At 39.3% G+C, this 20,726-nt stretch overlaps 1 protein-coding gene across 2 annotated transcripts in view; it reads right to left on the bottom strand.

Annotated features, from left to right (window-relative positions):
- LENG8 (leukocyte receptor cluster member 8) overlaps positions 1-20,726 on the bottom strand; it is a 113,032-nt gene that overhangs the window by 84,855 nt on the left and 7,451 nt on the right. For both annotated transcript variants that reach the window (XM_070944409.1, XM_070944410.1), the window contains exons 2-8: positions 8,022-8,184; positions 7,392-7,493; positions 5,868-5,981; positions 5,120-5,402; positions 3,685-3,832; positions 1,423-1,608; positions 222-536 (exon numbers count right to left, since the gene is read on the bottom strand). In XM_070944409.1, the coding sequence (XP_070800510.1) occupies positions 222-536; positions 1,423-1,608; positions 3,685-3,832; positions 5,120-5,402; positions 5,868-5,981; positions 7,392-7,493; positions 8,022-8,184 (1,311 nt within the window). The remainder of the gene's footprint in view (positions 1-221; positions 537-1,422; positions 1,609-3,684; positions 3,833-5,119; positions 5,403-5,867; positions 5,982-7,391; positions 7,494-8,021; positions 8,185-20,726) is intronic.

Genomic DNA, 20,726 nt, shown 5'->3' with positions numbered 1-20,726 from the left:
CGACCCCCGACTTTTGAGAAGATTTTCAGGTGTTAAAAAGTCGTCTTATACGCTGGAAAATACGGTATATTTGCCTTCATTCATCAGGTGGAGTTATAATCACTGTAGCTGTGCACATATGCAAGGAATAAAGTGATACCTCCAACACAGAACCAATGGAACTACACAGATTCAAGATAACTGTCACAAATATATTCTATTCTTTGACTGCCATTGTTTACCTTCTTTGGAAGTGGCGACCGGGAGATCGGGATGATGACCTTGATCTAGAACGTGAATCAACACTTGAGGAGGAGCTATTTTCCTTCATGAAAACATTGCGGTTTCCAAATTTGGTGGGGAAGGCATTCCCACGTGTCCAACCAGTCCCAGCTCCTCCACTGCCCCCCCCTCGCTGGGGCTGAGAATTGCCATCACCACTCCTCTGCTGCTGTTGAGCAAGACTTGACTGCATAGAGGCATGTGGCGAGTGGAGAGAAGACACTTCCCAGCGCTGCTTTTTCTTGGGGCATTCAGCCAAGTTGTCTCGGCCCAAGCTGTAGAAGAAATTATAGATCTGCTGAATCTTAGGAAATGGTTTTGTGAATGAGCAAGCTACTCACAATGGCAACTAGGCCATCCATTATATGCACTCTAAACTCTAAAACATACATGCCAGCTAAAAAAGTTGAACATGTTGCGTGCTAACTCCACTAGATGCTATCAAGTCTACTAGCCTTATTTGCCTCTTAAGGAAAATATATCCTTAATAAAAAAGAACAGAAATCTTGGTCTTCCAAGCATTCTCCCCTTCTTAGTTCATTAGACAGAGGTAAAGAATATTACAGGTAGTCATCAACTTATAACTGGTCACTTAGTGAATGTTTGAAATTATGACAGACCTCCCAAGAGCTACTTATGACCCAGATTCAAAGTTCTGACAGTTGGGGCACCCTTACAGTCACATGATCACATTTTGGGAGTCCAACAATCAGCCCATTTATAGCCATCTCCAGTGTCCCACAGTCATGTCACTGCAAGTTATTATGGGTTGTTGTTGGTTTTTTTTGCTGAAAACCAATGTTTCTGGCAAAAATGGCCATTTTGGACAACGGATTTGCTTAATGACTGCTGAAATAAAGGTAATAAAACAGATACGTCACATCTTGACCCACTTAATGACTGGAACGACTTACAACCATAATTCTGAGCTCAATTATGGTCATAAGTTGAGGACTACCTATATTCAAATCTCTAGTCAGTGACCACGTTCATCATTCTCTAGCTGATCACTATCTTTTTGCCTCTTCTTATCTTAAAAGTAATACTATCAGGAAGGACATATGTAGAAAGCACTAAGCTAATTTGGCTTAATTTATGCACTAATAAAAAGATCAATGCTCTCCAAATCCCATCTCCACCTCTGCCCCCAAAGCTACGCACCCAGGCAATGGTTCCCTGCTCCAGTCAATGGTATAGGCAGTGCCATCCTGCAGCCTGCCCTGTAGGACCTCCTTAAGCAGCTTCTCTGTGCGGTCTTTATCCTCCTCTGACTCACAGACTGTGAAGCAACGCTGGACATACTCTTTCATGTCCTGTGGCCAATCTTCAGGCTTACCTGTTGAAGAACTATACACAAAAAGAAAATTTTAAAATAGCAAGACTCCACTAATACATTTAACTGCAACACACACTTTAGAAATGGTTAAGATTAGTTGAAAGGAAGCTAAACAGTTTGCAAAACTTCCATGACTGGAAGATTAACTATCTCAGTATGCAGCTTGTTCCATTCCACCTCATTTTTTAACACAGAATGCGCCACATTTCAATGTTTGCATGCTGTCTCATTGGCCCAATTGTTCCTAGGTCATATTGTCACATGGCAATTCATAGGCAGATTAGCTGAAATTCAACCACCAATCTGAATAACCCTCCTAGGGCCTTACAAGGTGATACAGGTAGTCCTTGACCTATGACCATAATTGAGCCCCAAATTTCTGTTGCTAAGTAAGACGGTTAAGGGAGTTTTGCTCAATTGTACTACCTTTCTTGTCACAGTTGTTAAGTGAATCCCTGCAGTTGTTAAGTTAGTAACATGGTTGTTAAGCGAATCTGGCTTCCCCGCTGACTTTGCTTGTCAGGTCAGAAAAGGCAATCACATGACCCTGGGATACTGCAACCGTCATAAATATGAGCCAGTTGCCAAGTGGCTGAATTTTGATCACATGACTGTGGGGGATGCTGCAAGGGTCAGAAGTGTGAAAACCAGTCATAAGTCACTTTTTTCTGTGCTGCTGTAACTTTGAATGGTCACTACACGAATGGTTGTAAGTCGAGGACTACCTGTATTCCTTAACCAACAAACACAATAGCCATGAACTCTAACCCTTAGCATCCAAATGTGTGGGCCTAAAAGGCAGCACTAAGATCTGATTTACCTGCTTCTGTCCTCTTGACATTACTGTTTCCCTCCCAAATGCATCATAACCTATCTAATGAGAAAGAGACATCCTTGAAAAGGCTACTGCCACATTATCACAGCATTCCCCTGGATATGAGGGATGCTCTTTTACAATTTGCAAACATCCTCACAGAAACACATATGACTTTATTCCATACTTGTACTCTTCTCTTAACTAGTTGCTTAGCGACCATTCAAAATTACAACAGATGCCCAAAAGGAACAACCCAAGTATGGAATTCCGACAGCAGCACCCCACTGTGGCCACATCACCATATTTTGAGCGCTTGGCAACCGGCTCACTCTTATGGTCGGTTGCAGGGTTCAAGGTCACATGACCATGGTTTACAATGTCATTTGCTGGTTTTCCAGCAAAAAAACATTCATGGGAATGAATTGACTTGCTTTATGACCGCTGTTTGCTTTACAACCATTGCATAAAAGGTAGTAAAATTGTGTCAGTTGTGTGGATGCCTCCAACTTACAACCATCATGATGATGGAAATTCTGGGCTCCATTATGGTCGTTAAGTGGAGAATTACCTGATGGATCACCTGGTGGTATGACCTTTACACTCCATAAAACACTACTTCCTAAGATCCCTCAAGAAGAACACATAATTTCCATAGCATATTCATATTTGAAGCACTACCACTTAGTGTAAAATATATTTCTGCTCCTCACCCCAAATATGCCACAAAATCAGCCAGCTAAGATGACTCAAGGATGGGTTACTGGAACCGAAGTCAACATACTATGATAAACTAAAGAAAAAACACCAGTGTTTTGAGGTTTCCATGCACCACTTGACTGGCACAACTTCTGATGCACAGTCTAGGCATGGTTGGCAATCCCTAGCACAATTTAAGAAATTTCAAATGAACGGAATCCAATATATTTTATTTACATTATGTTTATATTATTCAGACTCTAAAAGCTCTAAGGATGAGAAGCAGCAAGAGGTTGCTTCCTATTAGGCTTACTGCAGTTTTTCCCCAGTCTGGGATTTGCTCAGTACCTCATCTGAATCTCTTTCACTTTACTAAGAATAGTAAACAAGTAAATAGGACAAAAATGGAGGAAATGTTTTTAGGACATTCCCACGTTTTGTTCACACACCAAATTATCTGTTTTTGTCCTCTATCCTGATTTTATCATTGCTTAAACCCCCATGATGTAAACTACCTAGAGTTGATTTGGGCTGTATATAAATAAACAAATGAGAAGAGAGGAAAGTTGCAAACCTATGATTGTGACATTTCTCTGAATTCTGCTGGGAGGCAAAGTTTGGATGCTGCTGCTGCTGCTGCTCCAAAGAGCTGAAGTTCTGATTTGTTACTACAAAGGGATGCTTTGGAAGGTTGAATTTTAGACCACCAGACCCAGGTGCTTCTGTTTATAAAAATAAAAAGAGGATTCATAGGTGTGTATGTGCATGCATTTTTTAAAAAAATATACTTTGCAGATTTAGTAGTCTCTCTCTCTAAATCTATATGTATAAACCTTCCCCTCAAGAGAAGCAAAGGCACCAAGGATTATTTTAACATATTTTGATACTCCCCAAATTTGTGACCACATATGTGAGGAAACAGCCTTATGCATTTACAAATGCCCTTACAGCAGTACTGAGAGCATTTTGTGCATTTTCATAAACATTATGGGACAATATAAGCTACAGTTTCCATTTAAGCCATACATAGCTCTTGCCAAAACTCTTGAGACAAGGGCAAGAACTTAGTTTGACTTCAACATAATGGATTGAATCCATAGAGCTTCTAACAACATGAATGAAAGGTTTTCCACTTGCCCACCGGGACCCATATATTCATATTATTCCATTCCTATTCCATTATATCCTCCTTTATCAATTTATTCATCAGCTTTCTTCCATTCCCGTTCTTAATGCTGAACTAACAATAACAACAAAATCATGATTCTAGAATCTGGCCATTTTGCTGCTTGAATTCGACAACATATTCTTGGAGATACGCTAAGATGCTCAAGGCTACCTGTGGCTTGCAGGATATCCAGTATATCCTTGTGGGACTAAAATGTCAGCAGCAGGGAAGCCCCAATCATGATGGGGTTTCCCAAAGCCCAAATGAGATTTCCAAGTTCAGTAAAGTTGAAGCTTTGGCACCACTGTCCAACAGAAATGAGGGGGGACTGTGCATGCAGTGCCAACAATTCCTCTTTTAATCTACAACAGAAACTTGATGTGAATCAAAGGTGGTTTAATATGCCTTCTTGAAGAGTCAGTAACTCTTTAAAAAAAGTTGGATATTATTTATTCTACATTAGAGAACATTCTCGATTTGCCAGCTGAGCTAAATTTGTTACAAATGGCTTGGCAACTCTTTGTATAGGCTTAACCCAACAAATGAATGAAAACGATTTTTGATGTGTCACAGGAAGCTAACCATTTCAGGGCCGTATTCTTTTCTCTTTCCACCTCCCTATATGCTAATAAACCTCAAAGTAGAAATTACTTCATTAAAGCAAAGGCTTTAAATTATGCCAGAAACTATGGCACAACTGATAATACACCAGAAGCTGGAAATAACGCTTCCTCCAGCTACTGCCAACTCCCCTTCCCAGTAACAAAGTCCCTGAAAATGCTTTGCCTTCCTTTCCTGAAGGCCTATTCAAGCCCCTCCACTTCTACTCCCAGAAGCTCACGTTTCATGCGGTTCCACAGCTGCTGTCCTTTCTTGGGCTTGGCTGCTTCCTGGTAAGAGTGCTGCTGTTGGTTATAGGAAGCACTTGACTGGTTTGGCTGAGAGTGCAACCCTCCAGGAGGACCACCCTGCTGCTGCTGCCCCCCAGGGCCCATGGGTAGGTTGCTATGCTGCGAAGGGTGGTTGGGATGCTGCATAGGGGACTGCAGCGGGTTAGGGATTTGCATTTCTTGAGGCTGGCTTGAGTATGACATCCCTCCATCTTCCATGCCTGGGACTGGAGGCTAGAGAAAGGAGAGTTGTGCCATTATTACCTCTGCCAGATGCATTTTTAAAAACAGTTAAAAGCAGAGAGCTTACTTGATGGAGTTGGGGTTTGGTTCAATCTGTTTCTCTTGTGTAAACTGGTGTAACTTCTATTTTTTCTGTACTGTTACACTAAATCCCCCATTTTCTGTGAATATCAAATACAATGGCTGGGCCAACAGAAATATAGTACAATGCCCCGAGGACCACAAATTGTTCCACTTGTTTATTCAAAGAGTTTACTTCTTTCTCTAAAACCCAAGTTTTATTGTTTAAAAATCCTGCTGTCATTATTTTTACAAACAACTCAAGGCAGCAAACCACCTATTTCCCCACAATTTGTGGGGAAATCCATACAAAATGGATTTGTGTATTTATATTTTCTTCCCCTCCATACTGTATCTAAAATAGAAAACAGTATTTAATAAAGTGAAATATATTACCTGGTTCATGCTCCCTTGGTGCTGCCCAGGAACTGGTAGCTGTTGGGGTGTTGGGGAATAAGAGCATGGGATACCATATTGCCCAGGAGAACCATAGCCAGAGTAGACATTTTGCTGGGAAGGCAAATCATGGATTCAGATCAGTGAAGAGATATTTTACATGATAGGCAGTATATAATTTTTGTATAAAAACAGAAGCTATATGAGTTTCCACTCAATGTCTTCTCTTGCCTGGATTCCATTTAATTGATTTCTGACATTTTGAAATCCCAGTCTCCTTTGTATGACCTTTATGAAACTTCTGCATTTATCTCATATATAATAGGTATGTAGAGTCCTATGGTTAAGCCATTTCCCCACCCCCTTGTGAGCAACTTTTTTCACAAGTTAATAAGCTCTGCTCTGTGACTTAATTATTTCTTAGAACCCTCTGGCCCCCTCTGGCTGCCTGAAATTGACAAGACCCGAATCAGTTACATACCCAAGGATTTTGCCCCCTAAGAGTCTCACTAGGAAACAGCAGGAACTAGCACATTCCTCTCAATGTGTATTCCCCATTGTGTGCCAGCATTCCAAAGGGTGGGGGAGGAAGGAAAAGGTTCATTCCATAAACCGATGTCCTTGCCATTTGGGCTCACACAGCAGTAGGAGCCCCCTGGCACTGTGAATATACTCGGGGTCAATTTCTGAATAAACATTTGCTAACAGGTTTGTTGCCATTATGGTGACTTCCTTGGTGTTCCCATTCTTTGGTATCCATCCAGCAAATCCTAAACTAAGTTTTGGCACACAAATTAGCAGCAACGAGGACCTATTTGTTTTCATCACACGATGTGACAATTTTGGGATCATTCTATTAAAAACTGTATGGGGTTGGAGTGCACAGCTGAATTGTCTGTGGAAAATTCTGCCTTGCCTCATTTATTCTGCAGTATTATACAGGTAGTCCTTGATTTATGACAATTGAGCCCAAAATTTATGTTGCTAAGTGAGAAATTTGTTAAGTGAGTTTTGCCCCATTTTACAACTTTTCTTGCCACATTTGTTAAGTGAATAACTGAAGTTGTTAAATTAGTAACACCGTTGTTAAGTGAATCTGGGTTTCCTATTGACTTTGCTTGTCAGAAGGTCGCAAAAGGTGATCACATGACCCCGGGACACTGCAAGTGTCATATTTGAATTTAAATTACATGACCTGGGGGATGCTGCAATGGTCGCAAGTGTGAAAAATGGTTTTGTCACTTTTTTCAGTGCTGTTGTAACTTTGAATAGTCACTAAACTAACTGTTGTAAGTTGAGGACTACCTGTATCTTGCTTTTATAAGACTTGAGTCCCTCTCCAACATCCTAGTTAAGGAATTCTAAAGCAGGCCTGTCAAACTGGCGGCCTGGAGGCCACACCCACCCTGGCTCCACAAAGGCAAAAAACATTGCGATACATCACGATCCGGCCTGCAATGCAATCAAGTTTGACACCCCTGTTCTAAAGGGACCTTATGAGGTTAGCCAAATGCTATTACTTACCATAGGATAATAGTAATTATAGGGGTAGAGATAGCTGCATTGTTGATACCACTGGTAGTACTGCTGTTGCTGCTGCAGGGAGTCTCCTTGCTTTGCTGTGTACTGTGAAAAGTAGCAGAAGTGTGTCATGAACTGATCAAAATGTTTCCACCCACTACTACAAAGTGAAAATAGGAGTACTTGTCTAACAAGTCCAAATCTTTTCCTCCTATTGATTTCAGGATGGCAGATTAGTGTGTGGCACTCCAGTGCTTAAGAATCCCCAAAATGCAGACTCTAAAGCCATTTCAGAATACAGAGGTTCTCTTCCTTTTAGTGTCCCCAATTTTAAAAAAAGTGTGTTCCAGTGTTTCCAAGAGATACATCAATAGAATACTGACATTAACTTCATTTCCAGCTTCCCCACTTAAGACTCATGTGAGCTTCTAGAAAACTGTCCTCAGAATACTGGTTCTGAACAGAGTTTGATTTCTTATTGATTCTGAAATCCCAAGTTAGCAACAAAATGAAGTAAATTTTAGTCTGAGTCTTAAACGATCAAGGCTGATACAATTGTATGTTTTCAAATTATAAATTTAAGACGCAAACAGTAATGCAAGGGCATCTAAAGAATCTTTGGCTCCCTCTTACCTGTGCGTTAGCTTGACCGTTGGTCGTACCTTTGCTGTTGCCAGAAGCAGCTGCAGCATTGGCCTTGCTAATATTAGCCAGCGCTTGCCGAGCCTTCTCCCATTCGGGGTTCTCATGCATTGGGCCTTCGGTGCTTGCAGTACCCAGGTTGTACTGTGAAACCCTATAAAATACAAGAGAAAATAGATAAAAAAGAGAAACTTTTATTCCCATGTATCATTGAAATCACATAGCATCTTCAATTTTCAGATGTGTTTGTCTTCAGTTTATAGAACTTGCCGCCCAAGAGTGCCAACAAGAACATCTGGTAGGTTAAATATGAACTCGGGTTCAGTCTAATTGAGCACTATTATTCAGTTCCTGAGTCATCACAGAAAATTCATATACATGAGCTATTATGACTTTAGAGCTTGCTAAAGAATAGTTTCAAACCAGGGAGAAAAGTCAGTTCCTAATTCCACCTTGAAATAAGTTTAACAAGCTCACACATTTATGTAGGCTATTATCTGCCCATCTATTTGCATCCAAAACATTTAACATTTATAATCTCTTTACTTTTGAAAAAAAAATTCTTTTATTTTTAAACAAAACATAAAACAACCATCATCCATTACAATTACAGAAAGTGTATCGGTCGGTTACAAATCTTTTGTGCTTAATCCCATATCCAAAATTCTCCTATTTGACAATTTATTAAATCCCTTTGTATTATTATTCTCATTTACCAATTATTTAACAATGGCTTATCTCCCATAAAAAACCGCTTCATATATTTTATTATTACATTTATTTCATGTTTCATATTTCATTTCCATGCTTTATTATCTAGCCATTGATAAAATAAATCCCATATCAAGTAATATTGTTTGTCTTTTTTTTTGTTTTTTTAACATATTTTTTGTCAAAATCTTCGTTTTATCTTTATTTATTTTCAGGCCTGCCACCTTGCCAAATTCTCCTATTTTATCTATCAGTTTATTTATTGATTCAAGTGGATCTTCCAGAATAAACACCAGGTCATCCGCAAATGCTTGCAATTTATATTCTTGATTTTGAATTTTCATTCCTTTTATTTCTTTTTCTTCTCTAATATTTCTATTTAGTACTTCTAGTGTTAACATGAACAACAGTGGTGACAGTGGGCAACCTTGTCTTGTTCCTTTTTGTATTTCAATAGATTCTGTCAATTCTCCATTTATCATTACTTTAGCTATTTGTTTATGGTATATAGATTCTATGGCTTGAATAAATTTCCTCCCAAAGTCCATCTGTTTCAATTATATCATAAATCGCCACAGTTCACATTGTCAAAGGCTTTCTGTGCATCTAAAAACATCAAAGCCATTTGCTTTTCAGGATGTGCCTCATAATATTCCAAAGTGTCCAGAATTATCCTCAAATTGTCTCTGATCTGCCTTTTTGGCAGAAATCCATTTTGATCCGAATGTATGAAGTTGTTTAAATATCTTTTAAGTCTTTCTGCTAATATTGTAGTGAAGATTTTATAATCTGAATTTAGCAGAGATATAGGCCTATAGTTCTTGACTTGTTGTGGGTCAGTATCCTCCTTCGGGATAAGTGTAATATATGCTTCTAACCATGATTTGGGTATTTCCTTCTTTGACATTACTTCATTCATAACTTCTAACAGTGGGAAACTCAGTGATTCCTGAAAAGTCTTATAATATTCCGCTGGCAAGCCATCTGGGCCTGGCACCTTCCCAATCTTTTGTTTTTTAAGTGCTTCAGTCAATTCCATCATCGTTATATTTCCTTCTAGCATCATCTCAGTATCTTTTGAAATCTGGGGTAGATTCGCCTTATATAAATATTGTTTAACACTTTCCTCTTCTATATTTTCTTTTTCATATAGTTTTTTATAGTAATCTTGTATAATGTTTTTCTTCTCATCATTCCCAAATCTAATTTGTCCTTGTTCATCTAATAATTGTGTTATTTTCTTTGATTCTCTCTTTTTTCAATTTATATGCTAGCCATCTGCCTGGTTTATTAGCATCTTCAAAATAGTTCTGTTTAGAGACTTCCGGGTTGGCTCCGCAGCACCATTGACGGTCTTTTTAGACCGCCGCCCCCGTGATTCCGTTGAGCCGTTCTGACAGCGTTAATCAGCTGTCAAACGGCTTGAAAATCTCCCCTTCGGGAAAAGAAGGGGAGGAGAGCAGGTGGGTGAGGGTAGAGCTCCCTGAAAACCCCTGGATTAATTCCAGGGGTTAGGAGGGTGAGAGCTCCCCGTTCAGCCCACTGAAGCTCCGGATCCGGGGGGACTCTGTTTTTTTTTACAGAGCTAGGTGTTGCGTCCAATTTCTGCTGTCAAACAGAAGATTAAATGATTTCAAAAAAGCAGGCGGAACAGAAGCAGGAGGACAAGCTTTTTGCAAGTATAACACTTAACTCCGGGGATACAATGTTTCTAATTGGATTTTCTGAGCTGGAAGTTAAGATGGCGTTTCTTTGTTGCGATTTTAAAAGGGAAAGTTAGAAAAAGTTTTTGCTAATAGACTCGTGCTCAGAGACTGGCTTTAAGTTGCTGGAATAGATTTTGAAGAGCTGTTTGGGAAAAGATTGTTTATAAAGAAATTGCTGAATGCTGCTCAAAAGGATGGCTCTGACTTTATGATTTTATGGCTGTGGGAAGAAAGAAAATTTCTTTAAAATAAAATGGCTTCTAAGAAAGGAGATCTTGAAAGTGCTGGATGCTATTTGGAGGTGTCAGAAACGAAACAGTTGTCTGATTTACAGAGTTGTAAGGATTTTGATGCAGAACTTACAGAATTTATAAAAGAAGCCATGAATAATCATACTGCAGCTATAAGTAACCAAATAGCAATTCTTAAAGGGATAACAACAGAAATGACTGAGGAAATCAAAACAACTACGGAGCATGATGACAACTCAGGAGATATTGCAGCAGAGAGGGTGGAAGAATTTTCTCAAGAATTTTCGAGCTTACTCTCTGCTCTTTTCGGAAAAATTGATAGAATCCTTCAAAATTATGACTTGGTTTGGAAAAAAGTAGTAAATGACCAGACTTTCGAAGTTTCAGAAGATGAAGGAGACTTGTCAGTGGCATCTATACATTTAATAGAAAAGAAACAATTGAACTTTTCTTCACAAACTCTTGACAAACTTTGGTTTTACAGACGAAGGAATGAACTGATTTATATAAGCATGAAGAGGCGATTTGGGGGCTCTAAATCAGAGGAAACTTTTTTAAAAAGGGGACAATTTTTGCAGTTATATCAACCTCAAATTAAAATGAAAAACCTCCTCAAAATAGAAGTAGGAGGGATGCAGAAAGATTGGAAAAAATATAAAAAGAAAGCAAGAATGGAAGATTAACCTTTTCTTTTGGCTTTGTAGTTGTTCTACTCATGGTTAAAAATGATTATGTTGTAGGTATTATAACTACTGAGGGGGGAAAAAGTATAAAGTTAAATATTGATTTTTAAATATGATGTACTAATGGTTGATTAATCCTTTTTGGTTTTTTAGTTTATGTATTAATGGTTAATTATGTTGTTGATTATCTTTTAAATTTTAAAAATTGGAGGGAGGAATAATGAAGGGGGGAAATTTAGAAACTTAAAAAATGTAGAAATTTAATCAGTGAATATCTAAGGTTTATTTTTTGTTATGAGATTTCAAAATAAGAAACCAAGAATGGAAGATTAATTTTTTTTTTTTTGGCTTTGTAGTTGTTCTATTCATGGTTTAAATTGATTATGTTTTAGGTGTTATAACTACTGAGGGGGAAAAAGTATAAAGTTGAATATTGATTTTTAAATATGATGTATTAATGGTTGATTAATCTTTTTTGGTTTTCTAGTTAATGTACTAATGGTTAATTATAAAAATGTAGAAATTTAATTAGTGAATATCTAAGGTTTATTTTTTGTTATGAGATTTCAAAATATCTGAACTTTGAGAAAAGTAGGAGGGGGAAAAATGTTTTTAGGTTTGAATGTTTAAGATTTGTTAATGGTTTTAAAATTCTTAGAGTTATTGGATTACATGTTACTTTGTGTTTATATAAAGGGAGGTTGATGAAATTGTAAAAGGGGAGTTAAGGGGTCTTGGGAGTTATTAAATCTTGCAGTTAGCTAGTTTATTTTAGCGAATGTTTGGTGAAATCTATGCCCTGTTTTTGTTCTGGGAAGTCGGGGGTGGGGGGTGGTGAGGAGGGGTTGAAGATTGAGTTTACCAAATTGATTTTTTTTCTTTTTTTCTGATGATAGTATGAATGATTGTTTATATTGTATACTTGTTTGATCAGAAAATAAAAACTTTTTTATTAAAAAAAAAAAATAGTTCTGTTTAGCATTTCTAATTTTTTGTGCTAAATCTTTTTTCTATTAATCCCATTTTATGTTTAATTGTGTCCATTTTCATTTTAATATCCTTTTTTTGTGGGAACTTCTGTAATTCTTTTTCAAAGTCCTTATAATCATCCTCCAACGTTTTATACGCTTGTCTTTTCTTAATATTTCTTTTTCTTATATAGTCAATTATCAGGCCTCTGGCATAAGCTTTCATAGTGTCCCACAGATTTTGCATTGATGTATCCTCTTTTCTGTTTTCTTTAAAGAAAAAAGCCAATTCTTTCTCCATTTTCTGTACAAAGTCCTTTTCTTTTAATACTGTAGTATTTAAAGTCCATCTGGACCTTCTCCTTTGTCCTTTCCATCTCACCGTCATTGGATTATGGTCTGCCCAAGTATTAGCTTCTATAGCAATTTCTTCTATATTCGAAGTCAATTCCATTGTCATCCATATCATATCTATTCTAGACCATGATAAGTGTCTATTAGAATAAAACGTATATTGTCTATTTTTTGCATTTCTTTCTCTCCATGCATCTTTTAAGTTTATTTCCTCTATCATCTTAAAGAAAGATTTCGGCAGAATTCTTCTACTTTGTTTTATTGTCTTTTGTGTATTATAGTCCATTTTCCCATCCACTATTCCATTAAAATCTCCCTGTCAATTTGCACAGCTTTCAAGTTGCCATGAGCAGGAGGGAGGGAGAACTGATAGAGCTGATTGATTTCCCTAACTGAAGTGCATTCCATACATTCTTCCTGACCGCAATCAGAAGGAGGGTGTTGGATTTCACAGCCAGCCAAAGTGGTTAATTGGAGAATGTGATTTATGACATGGCCAGAGAGGAGGGGAGAGACAGGGTCATAGGGGAACGTAAATCTACGTGGGATTAGTTCTAACTGCATCCGAATATTGCCGAAATGGTGCTCCTAATAAATGACTGTATTTCTTTTGAAGTTCGGCTCATGGCTCATTAATTAATTAGGGCATCTTTCGGAAACTTCACACTCACATCATACAAATATTGTCATAATCCAACTCAATTAATTTCATGTGTAGTTTTCTATAAAAATCATCTTGGTTGTCACTTGGAGCATATATCGCTATTAACAATATTTTCCTGTTGTTATCTGTCATTTCCACCATCAAAATTCTTCCTTCTTCATCTGCATAAATTTCTTCCGCTGGCATTGTGTCTTTAATATACAAAACCACTCCTCTTTTCTTACATTGTGGCAATGAGGCAAATAATTTCCCTAGTTTAGGCTGTACCAAAAGTAGTTCATGTTTTTTAATATGCACTTCTTGTAAACGAATTATGTCCAATTTTAATTTCTCCAATTTGTGAAATACTTTTCTTCTTTTAGTTGCTATATTGAGTCCATTTATATTCACTGTAATCAATTTTTTCTCTTCCATATTTATACTTTATATAAAGGTTTTGCTGATCTAGTGGATCTCAATTCACATTGTTCTTTATATTCTACAGTGCCTCCTACTGCGCCTTCTAGTACGCCTTCCGCCTTTTCAATCATCACTAGATCCTCCTCTTGCAACTGAAGCAATGGCTCTTCCCTTCTTGATTCTATATCCTTTTCTCTTAGGTATTCCGCATAGAATGCTTTGGCTTTATCAATTGAGTCTATTTTAAATCTTTGCAATTGCCATGTAAACACCAAGCCTTCTGGTATCAGCCATCTGTAATTCACACCTTTCTGGAGCAGTATTTTTGTCAAAAATTGATATTCTCTTCTCATCTCTCTCACTCTTCTCGGTATTTGCTTGAGAACCACAATTTCCTTACCCTTATATTGCAGTGTTTTCTCTTTTGTAATCTGCAGTATTTGTGTTTTGATTGATTTCTTGGTAAATCTTATATGGACTTCTCTTGGTAGTTTATTTCTCATTGCATATCTAGTATATTACTCGATACATCTCATCAATACCATCAAACATTTTTTCTTTGGTAATTTCTAGTGCTTCTGCCAAGATTTCTATCTTTTTTTCTGCCAAATTTTCTCCTTTCTCTTTTTCCACATTTTGAAATCTTAAGTAGAATTCTGATTTATCCATCTCCCATCCTAAACCACTCTTATCACGTTCAACCTCTTCTAATCTACTGTCCATATCTCTAATTTTTTTATCTCTTTGTTCCTGCTTTTCTTCAATTTTTTCAAGTCTGTCCTCATATTTCTTTATCATCTGTTGTATATTCTCCACTTTTCCATATGTCTCCCCTGTTCTTTGTTCAATTTTCTCTATTTTTAATTTTATATCTTGTATTCCTTGTAGAATCATCTGCATTGTCGCATCCTTTTCTTTCTCACATTCTTTCTCTTTTTCCTGCTGCAACATTGCCTGTATTGATCATTGTCCTCCCGCTGGTGATGAAGAAGGGGTCGATCCAGCAGAGCTAACAACTGCTGCTTTTTTACTCATTTCTATATGTAATCCAAATCAAGACAGTAAAATAAGATGTCTTCAGGTTCTTCTCAACCCTAATCCGTTTTTATGGATAGCAAGTATTATCCCAAATAACCATAGGCAAAAAAAAGAAAAAGAAAAAAAAAGAAAAAAAAACCAAAAAGAGAACAATTTTCAGGCTCTTGTGTGCCCTAATCCAGTCAGGTAGAAAGGTAAAAAACAAAATTAAGTAACAGTACCCAAACAATAGGGGAAGAAGGGGAAAAAAAGGAAAAAGGGAAAGTTAAAGAGAAAAAAAAAGTCCAGAAAATCATTTCTTCAGACTCTTGTATGCCTTAATCCAATTGAACAATAACGTGTTGTGGGAGAGTAAAAGGGAGAATAATAAACAGAAATAATAAAAAAAGGAGAGAAAAGAAAAAAGAAAAATTCTGTTCTAAAAACTTAAAAATACTAAAGGTCTACAAGCACAGACCTAGTTCTATTAAAAATAGTTAAAAAGTGAAGAAGTGAAAGTAAAAAAGGATATTGTTGTGTTACCAAGCAGCAGAGTGTAGAACACAGAGAAACGTTGCTGAGAGCAATGAATAAGAGATGTGCAAACTGGTTTATCAAAAGTTTACTTTATAGTGAAAAAACAATCTCATCGTCTTTAAACAATCCAAGTCTTTGCCAGTTAAATCAGTCCAGTGTCCAATGTCAATTAGCATGGTGAATGATACTGGGAGTTTCAGTCTAACAACATAGGACCAAATGTAGGAAAAGAGTGATGACAGTTTGGACAAAAACAGTTTATATAGGTAGCCCTTGACTTACAACCACAATTGAGTCCAAAATTTCTATTGCTAAACAAGACAGCTGTTAAGTGAACATTGCCCCATTTTACAACTTTTCTTGTGATAATTGTTAAATGAGCCACTGCAGATGTTGAGTTAGTTGTTAAGGATATTGTTGTGTTAACCAACCAGCAGAGCGTAGAGCACAGGGAAACGGTGCTGAGAGCGATGAATAAAATACATACAAACTGGTTTATCAAAGTTTTTACTTTATAGTGAAAAGCAATCTCATAGTCTTTAAGCAATCCAAGTCTTTGCCAGTCAAATCAGTCCAGTGATACAAAAATCTTCTTACCATACAAACAGTAGTTGGTTAGAAGAACAAGTTCACTCTGGTAACAAACCATGATGGTAGCAGATCCATCCACTGATAGCACAATGGTAGCAACTCCACACACAATGGTAGCATATCAACTGAATAGTTACAGTACCTTTCTTAAATACATTTACAACTAGTGATTATCTAATTACAGCATGACTCAGCATTACAATGAATCAGCAGTAAAACTTTAAAGTCACACAATACATATTCATGTTAAAGTCACAGAACACATATATTGCCTGGACAACCTGTTAGGCTCAAACCATATCCTAACACAGCTCTCTTTCCAGAGTCAGTTATCTTCTTCTTTCAAATTTTAGCCACCTGTCAGCAATATTTTCTCCAAAGAGCACCTGTATAAACAATCCTGTAAACACTTTGATGCTCTTATAAGTTTTGTCTATAGGCAAGCTCAGTGGCCTTGAAAAATAACACAGTTGCTACTTTCTTTTATCAGTGGAAAAAAAGAAAAAAAAAGAAATACAATGTTTCAGTCCACTAGATGGCAATATTTCTTGTTTCTTCCACTCTCCTTCTATCTCCAATTTACAGTAAAGCCAATGTAAAAGAGAATTAAAATGTAAAAATTAACCAAGAGGAAATAACAAAACTAATCCAGAAACTTATAGATTCAAAAGGCACCAAAAATTTAGTATATGAAAAAGTAAAAAAGAAAATCTCCTTTCCAATCCAGTCCAGTCAGATTTAAAAAGAGAACTTTCCACAAGCATCCACAAATGAAAATAGTTTATATTTTAGGAAAATTAACTTAAGTTCAGGCTCAATTCTGCCGCTAAATTTCTTCTATCTTCAATTCTAATTGTATTTGCACTCCAGGGTGTTCTTAAAATCTAGGTTTAAAAAGCCTCTCACCAGATCGTAACACTTTCACTCATTCTCTTCCGTTCAGAGCTGTCCCAACTTCAGCAGCTTAATGGCTGTCTCTTCAGCACCGGAAAAAAGGGCTTCTCCTGGATCAACCAGGGACTTTGCGGTGTCCCTGGGATCAGCAGGATGTGCCCTCCTCTATCAGTCTCTACGGGACAGTGAGCTCCGATTTGGACTGTCCAGCGGTGAAGATATCGGCGGTGGACTCGGAGTGCCGAAACCTTCCATCGTCCCGTCGCGACGTCAGCCCCGCCTTCCTATAATCTCTTTACTTTGTTCTCCATATAGTATACATCAAATTAATTAATTGTGAAACCAGCTTTCAGCAAATTTCTCAATTCAACAGACAGAATAACAACCAATTATATGAAAGAATATTATCAAGTACTTGCTTCGTAGAAGTTGGAATCTCTGGTAACGCCAAGATAGACAATACTTCCCTCACTGCTGCTTCCCACTAAAAAACAGTATCTAGGCATACAGTAGCTTGGTTCCATGGCCAGGGATGACAATAATACAATCAACAGATTTCTGACAGGTCAATTACCAATTCTAGTCACAATGAAAGTTGTCATAAGTAAACCTATACATTACAGGTATTCCTCGATTTACAACCATTCATTTAGTGACTGTTCAAAGTTACAATGGCACTAAAAAAAGTGATTTATGACTGTTTTTCCACACTTATAACCATTTCAGTATCCCTATGGTCACGTGATCAAAATTCAGACCCTTAGCAACCGGGATGTATTTATGATGGCTGCAGTGTCCTGGAGTCATGTGATCACCTTTTGTGACCTTCTCACAAATAAAGTCAATGGGGAAGCCAGATTCATTTAACATCCATATTACTAATGTTAGGATATGGTGTAAGCCTAACAGGTTGTCCAGGCAATATATGGACAATATATGTGTTCTATGACTTTAACATGAATATGTATTATATGACTTTAAGAAGTACTGCTGAGTCATTGTATCCTGATTGGATAAGCTCTGTTGTAACTGCATTTAAGAAGGGAGCTGAAATGTAGTCATTGATGATATGCTACCATTGTGTGTGGAGATGCTACCATCGTGATCTGTTACCAGCGTGTATGTGCTGCTATTATTACCTACTGCTGTTTTGTATGGTAAGAAGACTTTTGTATCACTGGACTGATTTGACTGGCAAAGACTTGGATTGCTTAAAGACTATGAGATTGCTTTTCACTATAAAGTAAAAACTTTGATAAACCAGTTTGTATGTATTTTATTCATCGCTCTCAGCACCGTTTCCCTGTGCTCTACGCTCTGCTGGTTGGTTAACACAACAATATCCTTAACAACTAACTCAACATCTGCAGTGGCTCATTTAACAATTATCACAAGAAAAGTTGTAAAATGGGGCAATGTTCACTTAACAGCTGTCTTGTTTAGCAATAGAAATTTTGGACTCAATTGTGGTTGTAAGTCAAGGGCTACCTATATAAACTGTTTTTGTCCAAACTGTCATCACTCTTTTCCTACATTTGGTCCTATGTTGTTAGACTGAAACTCCCAGTATCATTCACCATGCTAATTGACATTGGAGGCCCAGACACTGTCCACATGTGATACAAAAACTTTGTTAAAAATGACATTACCGTATATTCCCGTTTACTGGATTTTTATGATACATATTTCTCAGGTACGCCAGGATAGTTAAAACTTTTAATGAGACAGTACCGTATTTTTCGGAGTATAAGACGCACCGGACTATAAGACGCACCTTAATTTTTGGAGAGGAAAACAAGAAAAAAAATTCTGCCTCTGCCTACCAGCATTTAAGGTGGTGCTGCTTTACGCCGCCCTCCTCCTCCTCCTGCAAGTTAGAGGTGCCTCAGAGACTCAGCTGGGAAAGAGGGCATCGATTACTGAGAAGTTCTTTTCCAGAAAACTTATTGGGGTGCTCCTGCGATCTGCAGGGACTACTTGCTTTCCCCGAAGAGACCCCTCACATGCTCTGGGGGGAGGGTCTTAAACTCTTAAAGTTACTCCTATCACCAGAACATAATAAGAGGGCAAGCTCTCAAACTGATAAAAAAAAGGAAGGGAAAAATTGGAAAATCTCAGGTTCTTAATATTAAATGCATGCCGCAAAGAGGGGGTTGTGGGGTTTTTTAAAATTGTCTTTTTGTAATCTTTTAAGGGGCTTAGGGCGGGGGGTGGGGAGGGAGGGGCATAGGTCAGGCCCGTTACAGGGTGAATGGAAGGCGGGGAGCGGGGTGTGGAGGAGCTCAGTGTGGATAGGGTGGAGGGCAGTTCTATCAGGACCGTGGTTGGGAGGGGCAGATATGGCGGGAGTAGGGGGCCACATCAGGTGGTGGGGGCACGCACCCGCTATCTTCAAGCGGTGGCATGCCTCGGCCCCCATGACTCTTCTCGTCTCCCCAGCTGTCCAGAGTCTCAGAGCCCAGGCCTTAGACTGATGTTGTGCAACGCCAGGTCCGTGGTTAATAAGGCCCCCCTCATTTGTGAGCTAATACAGGAGGGGGGTGCGGACCTGGCAGGTATTACAGAGACCTGGTTGGGCCAAGAGGGGGAGGTCCCCCTCGTAGAGATGTGCCCACCAGGTTTCCGCGCATTCCATCAGCCAAGGGCCCAGGGCAGGGGTGGGGGGGGGTGGCGGTCGTTATAAAGGAAGGTCTTGATCCGAGGGAGGCCACTGTACCTCAGATAGCCGGATGTGAGTCTCTCCTGGTGAAGTGGGGCCATGGGATGCAGGTGGGCCTGCTGATCGCGTACCTGGCTCCCTGCCACGTGACAGCGGCCCTGCCCGAGCTTCTCAACGTTATTGCCGGGGTGGCGGTTGATACCCCCAGACTTTTGGTCATGGGGGATTTCAACCTGCCATCTACCGGTGGGGCGTCTGGGATGGCTCGGGAGTTTATGGCTTCCATGACAGCCATGGACCTGACACAATTAATTCATGGCCCCACTCACGTGGGAGGACACACTCTGGACTTGGTTTTTATCTCTGGTCAGTGGCGGAGTGGTCTGGATATAGGGGATATAGTTATTGAACCCCTGTCATGGTCGGACCATTCTCTCCTGAGACTGGACCTTTTGACCGCTGCACCCCACTGCAGGGAGGCGGAACCGACCAGGTGGTTCCGCCCCAGGCGCCTGATGGATCCTGATAGGTTCCAGAGGGAGCTTGGGCCAGTTCCTGAAACTCTGGCTCACGACTCGGCTGAAGATCTGGTGGCTGCCTGGGATAGGACAGCCGCCGGTGCTCTGGACCGAGTCGTGCCTTTGCGGCCTCTGACCCGACGCCGAACCTGCCCGGCCCCTTGGTTTTCCGAGGAGCTGAGGGAGATGAAGCGCCGGAAAAGACGCCTAGAGAGTGGTTGGAGGGCTAGTCGCTCCGAATCCGACCGAACACTAGTTAGGTCTCATATTAAGACCTATCTAATGGCGATAAAAGCGGCAAAGCGTAACCACTTTTCCGCTCTTATTGCATCGGCAGATAACCGCCCAGCCGCCTTGTTTAGGGTGACCCGCTCCCTCCTATATCAGGGAACGCGGGAAGACCCCTTGCAAGGGCAGGCTGAGGATTTTGCACAGTATCTGCACGATAAAATCGCTCAGATTCGGGAAGGCTTGGACTCTGACTGGGTAGATCCCGGCGGGGTGACTGAGGCTGGTCTTGAGAATGTTACCTGGGATGAGTTCGACCCTGTGACTCCTGAGGACGTGGACAGGATCCTGGGGTGGTTAAACGCAACCACGTTTATTGGACCCGTGCCCCTCCTGGCTGGTACTGGCCACCTGGGAGGTAACACGAGGCTGGCTCCAGAGGATCATAAATGCTTCTCTGAGAGAGGGTTTCTTGCCTCCCGCCTTGAAAGAGGCGGTGGTGAGGCCCCTCCTCAA

This window comes from Pituophis catenifer, unplaced genomic scaffold (assembly GCF_029215685.1).
Source record: "Pituophis catenifer annectens isolate HBS135680 unplaced genomic scaffold, rPitCat1.0.hap2 SCAF_5, whole genome shotgun sequence".
NCBI lineage: Eukaryota > Metazoa > Chordata > Lepidosauria > Squamata > Colubridae > Pituophis > Pituophis catenifer.
Note: the sequence above shows the minus strand (reverse complement) of the source record. Positions and strands in the feature narration are given on the sequence as shown.